This window comes from Peromyscus leucopus, chromosome 9 (assembly GCF_004664715.2).
Source record: "Peromyscus leucopus breed LL Stock chromosome 9, UCI_PerLeu_2.1, whole genome shotgun sequence".
In the NCBI taxonomy this organism is placed as follows: Eukaryota; Metazoa; Chordata; class Mammalia; order Rodentia; family Cricetidae; genus Peromyscus; species Peromyscus leucopus.
Genome location: NC_051070.1, coordinates 12662196 through 12678626, shown reverse-complemented (window position 1 = coordinate 12678626; position 16431 = coordinate 12662196). Strand labels below are relative to the sequence as shown.

Sequence of the window (16431 nt, the reverse complement as noted above, 5' to 3'; positions counted from 1 at the left end):
AGGGTTTCTCTTTGTAGCCTGACTGTCTGGGAACTCACTCTGTAGACCAGGCTGTCCTCAAACTCAGAGATCCCCCTGCCTCTGCCTGCCAGTTGCTGGGATTACAGACATGTGACACCACTGCCCATCCTGGTGATGTAATTTTTTTAGCCACAGAATAAAAATTTGAGCTGGGAAATCTATTTTTCTAAAAGTTAAAATTTCCCAAATGTTTTTAGTGTATAATACAAAATTTAAGAATTTTAATGATAAATTTAACAATTATATATCCCAAGAACTGCTGGGGATGCTGTGAATGTGTTGCTCTGATTGATTGATAAATAAAATGCTGATTGGCCAGTAGCCAGGCAGGAAGTAGAGTGTAGGTGGGATAAGGAGAAAAGAGAAGTCTGGAAAGTGGAAGACTGAGTCAGGTCATGCTGCCAGCTACCCACCATTAGGAGCAGGATGTAAAGTACCAGTAAGCCACAAGCCATGAGGCAAGGTATTGATCTACAGAGACGGGTTAATTTAAGATATAAGAACTATATAACAAGAAGCCTGAGCCACAGGGCCATAGAGTTTGTAAATAATATAAGCATCTGTGTGTTTATTTGCATCCGAGCAGTTGTGGGATTAGGAGGTGAGAGAGATTTGTCCTGATTGTGGGCCAGGCAAGACCAGGAGATAACCCCAGCTACAAAGAACATTGCATTGTAATCATTTGACAAAATAATGTGATCATCAAATAGCATTTTGAGAGATATCGAAGTTAACCTTATCAACTGCCTATAGAAATGTTTTCATGAATACAAATAGAAATCCATGCATTCAGAATTGAGATTTTTTTTGAGTGAAAGATTTTTTTCTTTATTCTTTCTTTATTTTTTTGTCCTTTATTTTCAATTTCTTTATGTTATTTATTCGTGTATTTTTAAATTGTATGTTTTTCCTGTGGTTAAAATATAATTGTATTATTTCCCCATTTCTTTCCTCCCTTCAAATAGTTCCATATACTTTTCCTTGCTCTCTTTAAAATATGTGGCCTCTATTTTTCACTAATTGCTATTATTTGTGATTTTTGAGAATGACTATACTGTTACAGGCCAGGCAGCTTCCTTTTTATTTTTAACTTAAGCCCTCAAAAATAAATCATCTTTCTGATTTTATTACATTTTATTAAATACTGTGGATCAATTGGGTGAAAATTATTATAGATAAGCTTATGACAAACAAATCTAATTTGATTTTAATAAGTTACAATAATTTGTTGTGGCAGGGGCTGATTCCATGACTTATTATGACTTTGAAATATTTGAAAATGATTTTATTTAAAGAAGATTTACCCAGCTTTCCAGAGACATCTAAAATCATTCTAATTCATTCCATTAATGAATTAATTATAATTTACTGTTCCAGCTCTGCCCACTCTAATAGTTGAAAACATCACAAGTTGAAGTCCATTTTCTCTAATGGGTGAAATGCAGGGCTGGAGAGACAGCTCCTCTGGTAAAGTGACTGTGAGGACATTGGTCCAGGTGTGTCAAAGCCATGCTACTAATAGCGATGACGTTCAGGAGAGGCATGGGGGAGTCAGATACAAATTGGTGACTTCCAGGTCCAATGAACCATCGCATCTCAAAAAATAAGTTAGAGGGCAGTTGGAGACAACATCCAAAACATAATACTTGTGCCCATACTTACATACAGGCACACACACATACACATAGACCTACACAGACGCAAACAAAAATGAAGCAAGGATCTGCAGAGATGGCTCAGCCGTTAGCAGTAGTCCGACACCTAGAACAGGCCTCGTTGCCCTCTGTGACTTCAGCTCTCAGAGGCCTGAACCATCTTCATCCTCCACAGCCATGGTCCTTACACACACAGCCACACACAGATATAAACATGATTAAAGTGGAAAACTGAAGTCCTTCCGAAGGGAATAGAATGGGTAGAATGCAAATGTTCGAGAACTGTTGTTACTGTCTAACAGACATCTTGTTTGTTTGTTTGTTTGTTTGTTTGTTTGTTTGTTTTTCGAGACAGGGTTTCTCTGTGTAGCTTTGCACCTTTCCTGGAACTCACTTGGTAGCCCAGGCTGGCCTCGAACTCACAAAGATCCGCCTGGCTCTGCCTCCCGAGTGCTGGGATTGAAGACATGCGCCACCACCGCCCGGCCAGACATCTTTATACACAGGAATTATTCTAGATAATAACTAAACTATAACACCCCTGAGAAACTTTCATTGTTTAGACCTGCTAATACCCCAGCCTACCAGAAGAATATAAGGACTTTGTAAAGAACTTTAGCATGCATGAAAAGACACTTATCTTTTAACAATATTTTATTGATTTAAACCAGTCTCCCTTGTCTTGTTTATAGGAGCAAAATGGGGGCTATAATGAGGAATTTTGAGGTGCCAGAAAAATTCCTTAAGCTCTTTAATGAACAGTAAGAGCTTTGAATAATTGTGGTTTGGAAGAACTGAAGAGACCCTTGATAGAATACAGATCAGGCCTCTTGACAAATGGGGGTCATAATTGTCCTTATTTATTGTAGGTATCATAATCATTGTCATTACTTATGAGTACAGCTGTTCATATTTGATTGGATTTTCAAGGTATCAGAGAATCTGAACATGAAACAGAGCTTGTGTCTTGTAGGAATTTATATTCTAACCTCGCAGTTTCTAATATGGAGCTATTAGCTGCATATGGCTGTTTAAATTTAAATAGGCTAAATCCAAGTAACAGTGCATTCCCCCATTTCATTTGCTCCATAGCCATAATGTGCCCATGGTGATCTTGTCAAATATTATTAAAATATAATTTTATATAATGTTACAATTATATGCCCTACACTGTGTGTTTTGATGATAAATGTAGATTATCAGAAGGGGAAGCATCTCTATGATCACTGGATTTTCATTATATGAATCAAGTAGTTTTCATCTTAAATATAAGAGAAAGTCTTCACCACATTCTGTGGATCAGCTCAACATTTGTGGAATAAAGAAATTCACAGAGAAGTAAAATTTTTGCATAGATAGTGTTTTCTGGAATTTGTTTCTTGTTTTCTTGCCATGGAAAGTAAATAACACTGTCCTTATGTCAGAAAGGAATAATATTCTATTTTCAAAGAAAATAAAAATGATAAGTCAGGAAGTAGAAAAGTGATAAACGAATGAACAGATAATACAAATGAATATCTGGATGCATAAGTCTTCAGTGTTGGCTTGAAAAACAGGGAAGATTCCTCTAAAGAACCAAAAACTTGTCAATTTTCTCTAATTTTATGTAAAGGCCTAGTGGATAGGTTGTTATATGAAAAGGCAGTACAAACCAATGTATTGTTGATTGGGAAAACCTGATCATTTTGAAGGAATAGAGAGATGTTGATAATATCTTAGCAAATGGAGGGTCCTAATTAACAAAGTTGATTACTGTATTTCAAATTATATATTCTCATACAGAAAGTAATTCTAAAATTTTCATGATAAAGCTGGGTTTTAGAAAAATTATTTTCACTGAAAAAAAAAAGAGCATGGAAAAATCAGACAAAACATGATACCTGTTTGTGCTTATATTCTAATCATAGCTACAGTAAGTGAGGACAAAGAAGCAGTATTTTCCACAGGAATACTCACTGTTCTAGCAGAGATAGACATAAAAACCCAAGCTAGTGATGTACCAAAGCAGCCTCTCTCCAGTTCTATGCACATGTTTCAAAGCCAGAACAAGCCAGATGGCAGTGGCCTTTGTTCTAACTGTGTCTGATGAGAGCTTGTATATTTAAATATGTCACAAACGCTTATTTCTCATCTTCATGCAGATAACAGGAAAGACTGAAAGATCACAAATAAAGGTTTATTCACTTTCTGCTCTACAGACTCATTTTGATCTTTTCCTTCATAGGCAAGACAATAAAAAGAAATCAGTGTCCTGGTGAACAGGATGGTTCTGAACACTCAACATGAGGAAAACCAGGTTCTGGTAGTTGATATTGGTAGCCAGAAATGAAATCCACAAATAAGAGTTGCTAGGAGAAATATTTTAACTAATTAATCTACATTCATTTTGAAGACTATCCATAGTCTGTATTAATATTACCATTTATAGGCAACATAAAATATATCTCAGAACTCTTGGCGAGAGATTAATTTTGAAAATTGATTCATAACTGTTCATCAGAAGTCTCATACTTATTCCAAATTTTGTTATTTTTCAAGTCCATATTGATCTTTGAAATTTCTTTTTATAAATGTGCATATAAATTGAAATTTTCTATAGTAAAACTTAAGAGTATAGGCTAAATACAAAATCAACAGTCTTTCTTATTTTCAAGAGTTCTAGTCTTCTTCTGAGAGGTCATAATCATTATAGGATTTGTGCATGTATATCTTTCAAGAAAAAAAATCCATCTTTTTCCTCTCACTCTCCCTCCCCCTCCCTCTCTTCCTTCCCCTGCTCCCTTTTCTGTACAGGAAAATATGTGATGCTATACTGGCATACAGCACAAGTATTGACAGAGCAGTATTCCTGTACACATTGGACTTTAATGTGGAACAGTATTTCAAAGCATAGATGAATGCTTACTATCTTTGTATTTGGCTTGTTCTTAGCAGTGTTCAAAGGAAAAAACCTGCTACATGGATTACACTCTAATATCAAATTTGTAAATTTTTATTTTACTACTACATTTGTACATTTTTATTTTGATACACTACTTTCTGAAAAGATTATTATTTAAAGATTAAATGCATCTTAAACTTTGGTAGACAATGAATGGGTCTTTCAAAAAAGATGCATATGATACACACAAAAACTTATCTAACATAACTAAAATTGCAGATTATATTTACAATAATAGACAGGAAGTAATGAGAATCTGATATTTTACACATATATTTCTTCTATGCTGCTGAAAGCATATTTGTAGATTGCAAATTCCTGTCCATAGGTGAACAAATAACCTCAGTAATATTAATCAACTGTGATCACCATTACGGTTTTCAAACATATGACAGTATATTATGTTTGTTGTGATTCCAACTGTAAGCAGACTAGATAAAAACAAATATTTTGTTGTTATTTAGTCTACCAATTGCATCAGAAGCAACCACAGATAATGACTCAGTTTTCTCAATACAAGAAAGTGTTTAATTTCTCCTTTTACAACTCTATAATTTTTTAGCTTTGACATCAAAGCATTATGAAAAATATAAATTTTAATTTAGAATAAATTAAATAAGTGGATTGTAGGAAATTCTTATTCATTACTGTCACAAAAGTAACATTAGATCTAGTTTTGAGGATGTCTGAAATCGAGCATTAGTCTTCCTACTCACAATTCACCATCTAATCTAACAAAAATAAATGAAAGTCCTAATAGCTTTAGAGTTCAGTGACGTTGATCAATGCTCATAACATCTCACGGTTATTACTGAGGAATTTGCTCATTTATAATTCCTGTTAGGTTGCTCCGACATGAGCTGTAATTCTTGAGGTAGCATTTTGATATGCTGAAGAAACAACACAGTAGTAATATAAATGAGTATTTTAATAAATACATTTAGTATAAGAATTATTCCAAAGCATTCATAGATCACTAAAAATAATTAATGAAATAATATGTAATAGTAAAGTTAAAGTCATGGAAAATAGGTGTTCCACCTCAAGACACAAGTTGATATTTTAATGTGAATTTAAATTTTAATGTGCTGTTACCAAACCATATATCTACATGTGACGTACTTCTGACAGGTGCTGTTTTATGGCCTATCATGGTATTCCTTTGTTCACAAGCATTTGGTCAAGTGTCCTCAGCATTTTACACCCAACTTAGTTTAATAACATTGAACCTGGAATTTTAAACCTTAACTCTTGGAATAGCTTTTTGATCATTAGTTTCATTTTCCAGTACCCAGATGTTTTAAAATGGTCATTTGTGCTTATTTAAGTATTGTGTGGAAGCATGCACACATATCATGCAACTGTCTGTTGATTAGTACAGATCAAACAAATGTATTTGATCATGTGAATGAAGCCTTGGTTCTAATCTCCTCTGTATATGATCCACTTCTGTATTTCCTAGGAAATCGTCAACAGTCAAAGCAAATGGAAGTCTATGCATGAAAAGTGGAGCCCTTCTTTATTTCCGTGGTGGTTTTCCTACTGCAGTATATTCTGGTTTCTATGTCAGAGAATTTCTTAAAACTCACTTCCCAGCAGAGCAGTTTATAGGGACACCTAGTGGTGAAAGTGACTGGGGTTGCCGTGGCAATGATGTGACATGAATCAGGGCTAGAGAGCTTTCGTTTTTTATTTGAACCCTACAAGGAAATTTGGAATGTGGGATTAAGTGTTTCATGCAACATTGTGAGCTGAGCTAGTTCAAAGTGTATTTGATACTCCTAGGTTTAATAAAACCTGATCTAAATGGGTCACTGTTTAAAATAAAATAATATGAAATAGAGTATAAACCCCTGTTATACATTGAGTGGAACTGTGAAGGTGTTACACACTAATACCATGAAACAGATATCTTGAGAATTCTAATAACTAAGACATTCTATAACTTATCAGAACTTCTATTGAGTCAGTAATCATTAAATATTAGGTTGCTGACAGGACTCAGTATTTTCATCCTGGAGGTGAATGCACCTGAAAAATTAAATATTCACAATTTTAAAATATAAAAGTGATTTTTTTCACAAATTTTATAAGAAAATTTATACTTTGTTATGTCAGATTACAAGATAAATAACTCATTGACGGTATAGCGTTAAATTTACTGCTTTTAAGTAAATTTTGATGTATACCTGGAAGCCAGTAGCTGCCATTCCTATGAAAAACATGCTAATTTAATAGGGTTCTAAGATTTTCATCATCTGACATCACAGACTGTAAGTCCTTTCTGCCTTGTAGAGTACTCTAACACACGAAACACACAACACTGTTTCAAAGTGTTTATGGCTTAGCTACAAAATATATGCTCAGCATATTTATCTAGAGGAAATTTTAAAAGCATTACACATTTCAAGAGGCTGAGATCACTCACTACCTCTCTATAAAGCCTTCAAATTCAACACATAAGGATGTTGTCAAGGGCTGTTTATACACACACACACACACACACACACACACACACACACACACAGGGCCTCTGGAATCTATTCATTTCAACCACATGTTTAATCAGAGTATAACCACAGTAATATCCCCCAAATTAAAGCTCAGAGAATTCCATTTATGTTTAAGATGTAATTTCAGAATAGAAAGGGTGAAATGCATTTGCATGACAAAACTACCCACCTATGACAGCAGCTTGAAGCACAAGAGCAGCCTGCCCTGGGCCACTAACTCTAAACAACTTTCTCATGGCCTCTTGCGAGGACTGCGGACCTAACATTCTTAAAAGGTAAAACACACCTTAACGAATACACAGACCTCCTTTTAGGGGAGGAAGTTGTCTGGTTCGCTGGAAGAAGCCGGTCATACTTACCATAGAGGTGATCAGGAGGAGTTCATCAGGTGACGCTTCCACAAACTCGCTTTCAACAGACACTGCCTCTATTTCAGTTGTTTCCAGGTTTCTAGTTCCCTTAGTGTGTTCACTCTCTCTCTCTCTCTCTGGAGAACCATTCCGACATACTTATAAAACGTGATTCTTAAAAAAAAAAAAAAAGATAAAAAGATAAAAATAACGCACTTCTCTATAGCTAGGACAGGCCACTCCCTCCAGGGTCCTTTACTGGAGACACTAGAAGCAGTAGTATGGACACTACTAAAGGGCAGAGGCATGTGGGCAAACGGCAACCGGTAGGAATCATCTGATCCCTGGTCATCACCGAGCCTAGCACAGTCAGGGGTATTTCCAGTCCTCCTTTTCCAAGAAGACGCTTGCACACGCCTACGCTCGAACTGCGCACATGGTCCAACACTCCTCTGTCTCCACGAATGTGACATCGAAGGGGGCTCTGGCTGCGCCTCCAGAGCCCAGGGACTCCTTCGCCCTCGGCTGCCATCTACCGGCCACTGAGCGCCCGCTTCGCCCCGGGCCCATCATGTCTGCTGCAGCTTGGCTCGCACCAGCGGCGCGACAATAAACAAGTGCAGCGGACGGGGCCCTGCTGCACCCGCCACCCGGCAGATGTGGCCGCCTCCTCAGCTCCCGGGAGAGAAGACACGACTTTTTCTGAGTTTTTTTTTGTTTTATTTTTTATTTTTTGTTTTTTAGAGCGCCCAGCCTGTCAGGACATGCCACAGGCGTAGAACAAGGCTGCTCCTGCCTCCTCGGACCCCTCCAAGGATGTCGGAGATAAAGAGTTGCAAATAATGAGGATCGTGCGCCGCATCTGGGGAGGGCTAGCGAAAATCCGCTGCAAACACTAGGAACGGTGAAGCCGCCAAGAGGATGCGGGAGCCTTTCAAATACTAATTAGGGGCCGGCCGCGACTGCAGGTTAGCCTTGGGGACAGCGGCATCCCGGCTGCAGTGGTCGAGGCGCGTGGGGGAGAGGAGCACAGCGGAGGAACCGCCGGCGGAGCAGCCGAGGGGCCAGTACCACCTTCTCTCGCCCCCTCACTACCATGTACAGTGTGCGCTGCAAGAAGAAGGCGGGCGATGCACGCACACCCTCGAGCCCCGCTCCCTCTGGCTCGTCCCGGGGCGTGCGCCACTGACCAGGGGGGGAATGTGGTGAAGACGCCGACCGGGAGAGACTAGGGGGGAGGGGAGGGCCGGCCCGCACGATCCCAGGCCGGAGGGTGCCAGGAGCCCGAGGCGGCTGGAGGGGGCGGCTGCCATCGCTGGGTCGGAGAAAGTTGCCCCCCGTGCAGATGGGAACAGTAAGTACCCGCCGGGTCCGGGGGTAGGGAGACGGGGCCCGGAGACCCGGGGATCGCGCGTGGGAGCGATGGTGCGAGGGAGCGTGAGTGAGATCGGGTGCGAGCGCTCGCCCAGGCTGGCCAGCATGGTAGCTGGGCGGCGGAGCCAGGCTGCCAGCTCCGCGTCCCCCTCCTCGGTCTCCCCACTTCCCCTCCCCACTGCGCCCTCCCCGCCCTGCCGGCTCAGGCTCCCAGCCCCTGCCGCGAGCTGCCTTTCCAGCGAGTCCCTGGCCGTCCCCTCCCCCACTCCCCCACCCCACTGCCCGCTCCGGCTACCGCGGAGAGCGCCAGGGAGAGCCCTTTGGGGAGCCCGGGAACCCGCGGTCGCCACCGCGGTGGCGGCCCGGGGCTAGCGGCGTCCTGGTGCCGCTTTTCCCCCAGCAGCTCAGCCTGCACTACTCGCAGCCTTCTGTGTCTGCCTAGGCTTCAAAAATCAGTGCACACCCCGAAGAGGTGTTTTTTTTTTCTAAAGGGTAGCTATGATGAGTGGGCCCCTGAGATGTGAGACGGGGTAAGTCTGTGGTTTACTTTGCAAAAAGAGGTTCCTGTGTGTGTCTGTGTGTTATGGCGAAGTGGCTTTCTTTGCTTCTCTCCCTCCCCTCCTTCCTCCCTTTACCCTTCCTTTGCTTTGGGGCGGGGTGGGGGAGGGGGAGCCTCGGGTCCTGGAACTCCGGTTGCCTCAGCCTGAGCGGCGGTTCCAGCAACTGTGCCGGGAGCCGAGGGTCCGGCCTGGGTTTAGGCTCCAACCCGAGTGGCTCCATGCTGCTTAATGCAGGGATATGGCAGGCGGCGATCCAGGCTCTAAATTCTTTGGGAGCGAATACAGTCCCCCGTCCCCGCCCTCTATCCTTTTTTTTTTTCTTTTTGTTTTAATAAACGAAAAACATGTGGTGCACCCGCGAGTTTACATCAGTGGTGCTTTTCCCTGTCTGAATGTTAGCATTTCCAGCTCATTCAACTTTATTTTCTCAAATCTTCAGTCTCCTTTGATGGCTGGGGACGGCGGGGGAGGGGGTGAATGGAGAGGAGCTTTGGAAAAGGCTGTTCGACCCCGGCTAGCCAGAACTGAATTAAAGTTGTAAACGTTCGAATTTAATACTGCCTGGACACAATTTGCAATGGACTCTAAGATGGGGAAGGAGGTGAATGGGGGCGGGGAAGCACGGAGAGGGAGGGGGAGGCGATCCAACCCAGATAAATGGATGTGCACATTTGATCCAACGGAGAACCCAAATTTCAAGGTAAACGTTTTGCTTTCGTACCAGGATGTTTAGCACCCGAGCCGTGTACTGTGGTGCGGGGAGGTCTGAAATACTAGTGAGGTTTCTGTACTGTGGTTCCGATCTGTCTCGATAACGTCTGGGTGGCCAAATGTCAATGATTCCTAGGCACACTTGCACATGTGCGTGCGAATGCAGACGCTCTGAACCCGGAGGCTTGGTGCGAGTTGGTGATCATGTGCAAGGTTTGCAAGCTTGAACCTGTGCTTTAGAAACGTCCTGGCTTCAGTTCTGGTCTGAGATTCTCATCAGGTTTTGGTGGGAGGCAGAAACAAGGTTGCTCGGAGAAAAGGCTAGGTTCCCAGACTTCTCCTTCCCCCTCACCCCCAGTTCTATCAACACTCCCCTAAACAACCCAATACTCCACATTAAGTCCACTTGTGTCCATCCTCTAAGAGTGTGGCTGTCAACCCAAAGTAGGAAGTCAAAAGAAGCCTTCCAGTGATAAAAAGGAAGAACAGAAGGGGGAGGGGATCAAAGTGGCTTCTCAGGGAGAGGAAATTCAGATGTTAAAACACTGGCCTGTGACACTTGCCTCTAGTTTGTCTTTTAATCATCTCAGCCTCCCTTTCTACCAGAAAGGGAAATAAAGGAGGAGATCATTGACATTTAAATGTAATAAGCAACTTCAAAGATGGAGATGTTGGCAAGGCGGTATTTCGTTCCAAATCTTCTTTAATTCAAGAAGGGCTACTTTTGCATGCCGTGGCAAACTGACTTGGAGTCCAGGGCAATAGAGCATTTGCCTCTGATCGGTGATTTACTTTTAGCTGCTTCGGGATAAGCTGTAGAAATGTCCTCTTTAGACTCACAGTATTCAGAGGTGCTCTGAGATTGCGGATGCCTTTGCTGAGTTCTTTATAATCCATCGTGCGGAACTATTACATTGGTTAAAGATGCGGTTTTGTAGCGTCGCTGGCATGATCAATGAGAAGAGGTCTCGGGGTTCTCTAGAAGAAGCGCTGCTAAGCGCCATGGTGCCTACAATCAGGGCTCTGATATGCTTAATAGCTGTGGTGAAGTCCACCATCAAAGCCAACTGACTCCCCGCCCCCGCCACCCCCCCCCCCACACACACCTCTACATTCTCAGCGCTCCAGAGGACAATTGGTGATTTAAAAGCTTCTCTTGGCTTCTCTTGATGCATGATCTTGCATCCTTTCTGCCTCTGAAAAGTATTCTCTACATTCCCACCCTGACATTTCTTGTGGCGATTTTAAATGGCTCAAAGTATTGTGACCCCACGCTTGTCTGTAAAAATGGGAGACCTTAACTGTAAAGTGTTGTCAGAGGAGACTCTGAAAGAAAGCAAGGGGGGAGGGGGCTGGGTATAGGTGGAGTGGAGAACCCTGTTGAAAAAAAATATATTCCTTCCTCTTAAATTGGAGCTATGAAGGTGTACTGACAGCCATTTTATATATATTTATGGATTAGTTTTGATGAGGGAGGGCAGAGAAGACTAACACAGGAATTTATCTGCCTTCATCTTCTAAAGAGCAGAAAATTGGTGGCATGCTCATTGGGAAATACCACGAGACTTCAAATCAAAATGAATAATAGCCAATTTTGGTAAAGTCTGAAGGATATCAGTGTTCCACTTGGGCAAGGGAGGAGGTGCTATATATATGTATATGTATATATCCCCTCTTGGATTTCAGAGAAAAAGTGTTAGGGAAAAAATGGTCTTCCTGATTAACCCCTTAATTTTTTATTTATTTTTTTATTTTATTTTTGCCTGTGATATTCTGTTATTTCCTTGTTTCCTCTCTCCCTTGCAGGAGGTAAAATGCACGTTTGCTGCCCCCCAGTAACTTTGGAACAGGACCTTCACAGAAAAATGCATAGCTGGATGCTGCAGACTCTAGCATTTGCTGTAACATCTCTCGTCCTTTCCTGTGCAGAAACCATCGATTATTATGGGGAAATCTGTGACAATGCATGTCCTTGTGAGGAAAAGGACGGCATTTTAACTGTGAGCTGTGAAAACCGGGGGATCATCAGTCTCTCTGAAATTAGCCCTCCCCGTTTCCCAGTCTATCACCTCTTGTTGTCTGGGAACCTTCTGAACCGTCTCTATCCCAATGAGTTTGTCAATTACACTGGGGCTTCAATTTTACATCTGGGAAGCAATGTTATCCAAGACATCGAGACTGGGGCTTTCCATGGGCTGAGGGGTTTGAGGCGGCTGCACCTAAACAATAATAAACTGGAACTTCTTCGAGATGACACCTTCCTTGGCTTGGAGAACTTAGAATACCTGCAGGTCGATTACAATTACATCAGTGTCATTGAACCCAATGCTTTTGGGAAACTGCATATGCTGCAGGTGCTTATCCTCAATGACAATCTCTTGTCAGGTTTACCCAACAATCTTTTCCGTTTTGTGCCCTTAACGCACTTGGACCTGCGGGGGAATAGACTGAAACTTCTGCCCTATGTGGGGCTGTTGCAACATATGGATAAAGTTGTGGAATTACAGCTGGAGGAAAATCCCTGGAATTGCTCCTGTGAACTAATTTCTCTCAAGGATTGGCTAGACAGCATCTCCTACTCAGCCCTTGTGGGTGATGTGGTCTGTGAGACCCCCTTCCGTTTACACGGCAGGGACTTGGATGAGGTATCCAAGCAGGAACTTTGCCCAAGGAAACTCATTTCTGACTACGAGATGAGGCCACAGACTCCTTTAAGCACCACGGGGTATTTGCATACCACCCCAGCCTCTGTCAATTCTGTGGCCACTTCTTCCTCTGCTGTTTACAAACCCCCCTTGAAGCCTCCTAAGGGGACGCGCCAGCCGAACAAACCCAGAGTGCGCCCCACCTCTAGGCAGCCCTCTAAAGACTTGGGTTACAGTAACTATGGCCCCAGCATAGCCTACCAGACCAAATCCCCGGTGCCTTTGGAGTGTCCCACCGCATGCACTTGTAACCTTCAGATCTCTGATCTGGGCCTCAATGTCAACTGCCAAGAGCGCAAAATCGAGAGCATCGCGGAGCTGCAGCCCAAGCCCTACAATCCCAAGAAAATGTACCTAACAGAGAACTACATCACTGTTGTGCGCAGGACAGACTTCCTGGAAGCCACGGGACTGGACCTCCTGCACCTGGGTAACAACCGCATCTCCATGATCCAGGACCGGGCCTTTGGGGATCTCAGCAACCTGAGACGTCTCTATCTGAATGGCAACAGGATCGAGAGGCTGAGCCCAGAGTTATTCTATGGCCTGCAGAGCCTGCAGTATCTCTTCCTCCAGTACAATCTCATCCGTGAGATCCAGTCTGGGACTTTCGAACCAGTCCCAAACCTCCAGCTGCTCTTCTTGAATAACAACCAACTGCAGGCCATGCCTGCAGGTGTCTTCTCTGGCCTGACTCTGCTCAGGCTAAACCTGAGGAGCAACAGCTTTGCCTCTTTGCCAGTGAGTGGCGTTTTGGATCAGCTGACTTCCCTCATCCAAATCGATCTACATGACAACCCTTGGGATTGTACCTGCGATGTGGTGGGCATGAAGCTGTGGATTGAGCAGCTCAAAGTGGGAGTGTTAGTGGATGAAGTCATCTGTAAGGCGCCCAAGAAATTCGCAGAGACCTACATGCGCTCCATCAAGTCTGAACTGCTGTGTCCAGACTATTCTGATGTGGTGGTTTCCACGCCCACTCCCTCTTCAATCCAGGTACCATCCCGGACCAATGCAGCAACGCCAGTTGTGCGGTTGAACAGCACTGGGGCCCCCGCGGGCTTAGGTGCTGGTGCAGGGGCGTCGTCAGTGCCCTTATCGGTGCTGATCCTCAGCCTGCTGCTGGTTTTCATCATGTCGGTTTTCGTGGCAGCAGGCCTCTTCGTGTTGGTCATGAAACGTAGGAAGAAGAACCAGAGCGACCACACCAGCACCAACAACTCCGACGTGAGCTCCTTTAACATGCAGTACAGCGTGTATGGGGGTGGAGGCGGCGGCGGGGGTGGCCACCCGCACGCGCACGTGCACCACCGCGGACCGGCATTGCCCAAGGTGAAGACTCCCGCGGGCCACGTGTACGAATACATCCCTCACCCACTGGGCCACATGTGCAAAAACCCCATCTACAGGTCTCGAGAAGGCAACTCCGTGGAGGATTACAAAGACCTGCACGAGCTCAAGGTCACCTACAGCAGCAACCACCACCTGCAGCAGCAGCAGCCACCGCCGCCGCAGCAGCCCCAGCAGCAGCCCCCTCCGCAGCTGCAGCTGCAGGCTGGGGAGGAGGAGAGGCGGGAAAGCCACCACTTGCGGAGCCCCGCCTACAGCGTCAGCACCATCGAGCCCCGAGAGGACCTACTGTCGCCGGTACAGGACGCTGATCGCTTTTACAGGGGCATTTTAGAGCCAGACAAACACTGCTCCACTAGCCCTGCGGGCAGCAGCCTCCCGGAATACCCCAAATTCCCATGCAGCTCGGCTGCTTACACTTTCTCCCCAAACTATGACCTGCGACGCCCCCATCAGTATTTGCACCCGGGGGCAGGGGACAGCAGGCTGCGGGAACCGGTGCTCTACAGCCCTCCGGGTGCTGTCTTTGTAGAACCAAACCGGAATGAGTATCTGGAGTTAAAAGCAAAACTAAATGTTGAGCCGGACTACCTCGAAGTGCTGGAAAAACAGACCACATTCAGTCAGTTCTAAAAACAAAGAAACTCCGCTGGAGCTTTTGCGTTTGAAGCAAGCAAGCAAGCAGACACACTCGGTGAACACATTTGATGAATTGTGTCGTTTCAACATTTAGGGTGAAGTGCCTTGGCACGGGATTCTCAGCTTCGGTGGAAGCTAACTGAAAGGGTGTGCAATTTCCTTTTAATTTTACACGCGGGAAACATTTATGTAAACTAGGCACATCACTTTCTCTTCTTGTCTGTGGGGGAAGAGAGAAGGGCTTTTTGGAGGGCGATTTGCATCAAGGGTGACCTTAAACAGGTTGTGGTCCCTTTTGCAGTGCTCTGAAGTGCTAAGAAGGGTGGGGGGGTGGAAGCAGCTTAGAGCCTACTCATCCTTTTTGCTCCTCTTCTTACATCCTTCTTGTCCTTAGAGCCATGGCATTGGTTGAGAGATTAGCACACCCCAACTTGAATAGGAAGTTTGTTCTCTCTCACTCCCCCCCCACACCCTCCCCTTTTCCCCTCTCACCTTCCTTCTTAATCCTTTCTTTTCTTTTTAAAGGATGTGTTTGTATGCATTCTGGACATTTGAATTAAAAAAAAAAATCTTGTGATCCAGAAAGGCTCACTATAGATGTGGACAAATCATTAAAATTACAGAGCTATATGATCCATAATTGATTAGTCAAAATAACTTATTGATGAAATATACAAATATTTTATTGTAGCACCTATTTTTATATGCACATTTAGCGTTCCTCTTTCCTTCACTATTTAGCCTATGATTTTCGCAAAGGCGTTGTTGCACTGTATTAGGAGCTGCATTTCCAAAACTAGAGTGATATCAGAAAGGCCTATTAAATATTTAGAGACATGGAGCACTTAATGGCAAAAGTCTTTAGAAGTCCATGAAACCCACCCAATGGGACTTGTGATTAAAAAAAAATAATAAGCTAAAAAATGATGCTGATTGTCACCCATTACATAAAAGGGAGAAGTTGGAGCAATTAATTGGTTTATTGTTCGATTGACAGATATGTGAAAGTTTTTGGTTATATCAGAGAAGGCTGAAAATTATTTTTATTAGTGAACCAAAATGATGTATTGATTTGACTACTATTGTAGCCGATTTTTGATTGTGTAACCAAACCCAGTTGCATTTGTACAGTTCCACGTGCCCTTGCACCTCAGAAGACCAAATGAGGGGCTGTACAAGTCTGTGCGATGTCTTTATCCCTCTGGGCAGATGCTGATGACAAACAGGATCTCTGTAAGACGGAACTACTATTGTTACAGTCTCATATGTATCCCAGCACATGTAATTTTCTAAATAGTTTCTGAATAAACACTTGATAACTATGTCAACTTCGAGGGATTGAAGTAATGATTCTGGGAGATGGTGGAACCTCCTTATTAAGAATTTAGGAACCAGTAGCTCTTTCTTCCTAGTAAGACTAAGTTTCCCTAATTATAAAAATTTCAATGTATGTCCATTCATGCATACACTTACATAAAATTTATTCGTTTGTTGGTTCAGAGAAGTATGTTTTTTTTTTTTTTTCTGAATGAGTTACTTAATATGCTTGTTAATGGAATTTTAAATGTATGTTTCCTCACTGGAGTGTAATTCTAACACAAGGATCATGGTA

General features: G+C 43.3%; 1 protein-coding gene and 1 long non-coding RNA gene across 12 annotated transcripts in view; one reads left to right on the top strand and one right to left on the bottom strand.

The window, feature by feature from the left end:
* The window catches only part of LOC114694123, a 216192-nt gene extending 208452 nt beyond the window's left edge, over nucleotides 1-7740 (bottom strand). For all 8 annotated transcript variants that reach the window (XR_005092122.1, XR_005092118.1, XR_003734654.2 and 5 more), the window contains exon 1: nucleotides 7490-7740. This is a non-coding gene — a long non-coding RNA (uncharacterized LOC114694123). The remainder of the gene's footprint in view (nucleotides 1-7489) is intronic.
* Nucleotides 7741-7966: 226 nt separating this feature from the next.
* On the top strand, nucleotides 7967-16147 carry Slitrk5 (SLIT and NTRK like family member 5). 4 transcript variants are annotated; one of them, XM_037208329.1, is made up of 2 exons: nucleotides 7967-8643; nucleotides 11932-16147. In XM_037208329.1, exons 1-2 carry the CDS (start codon nucleotides 8577-8579, stop codon nucleotides 14811-14813), a joined length of 2949 nt encoding a protein of 982 aa, XP_037064224.1. In that variant the 5' UTR covers nucleotides 7967-8576; the 3' UTR covers nucleotides 14814-16147. The 4 variants fall into 4 exon arrangements, with proteins under 4 accessions (XP_037064224.1, XP_028726710.1, XP_028726708.1 ...); XM_028870877.2 differs by having other exon boundaries at nucleotides 7967-8834; XM_028870875.2 differs by lacking the exon at nucleotides 7967-8643 and adding an exon at nucleotides 9137-9384.
* The last annotated feature ends 284 nt before the right edge of the window (nucleotides 16148-16431 follow it).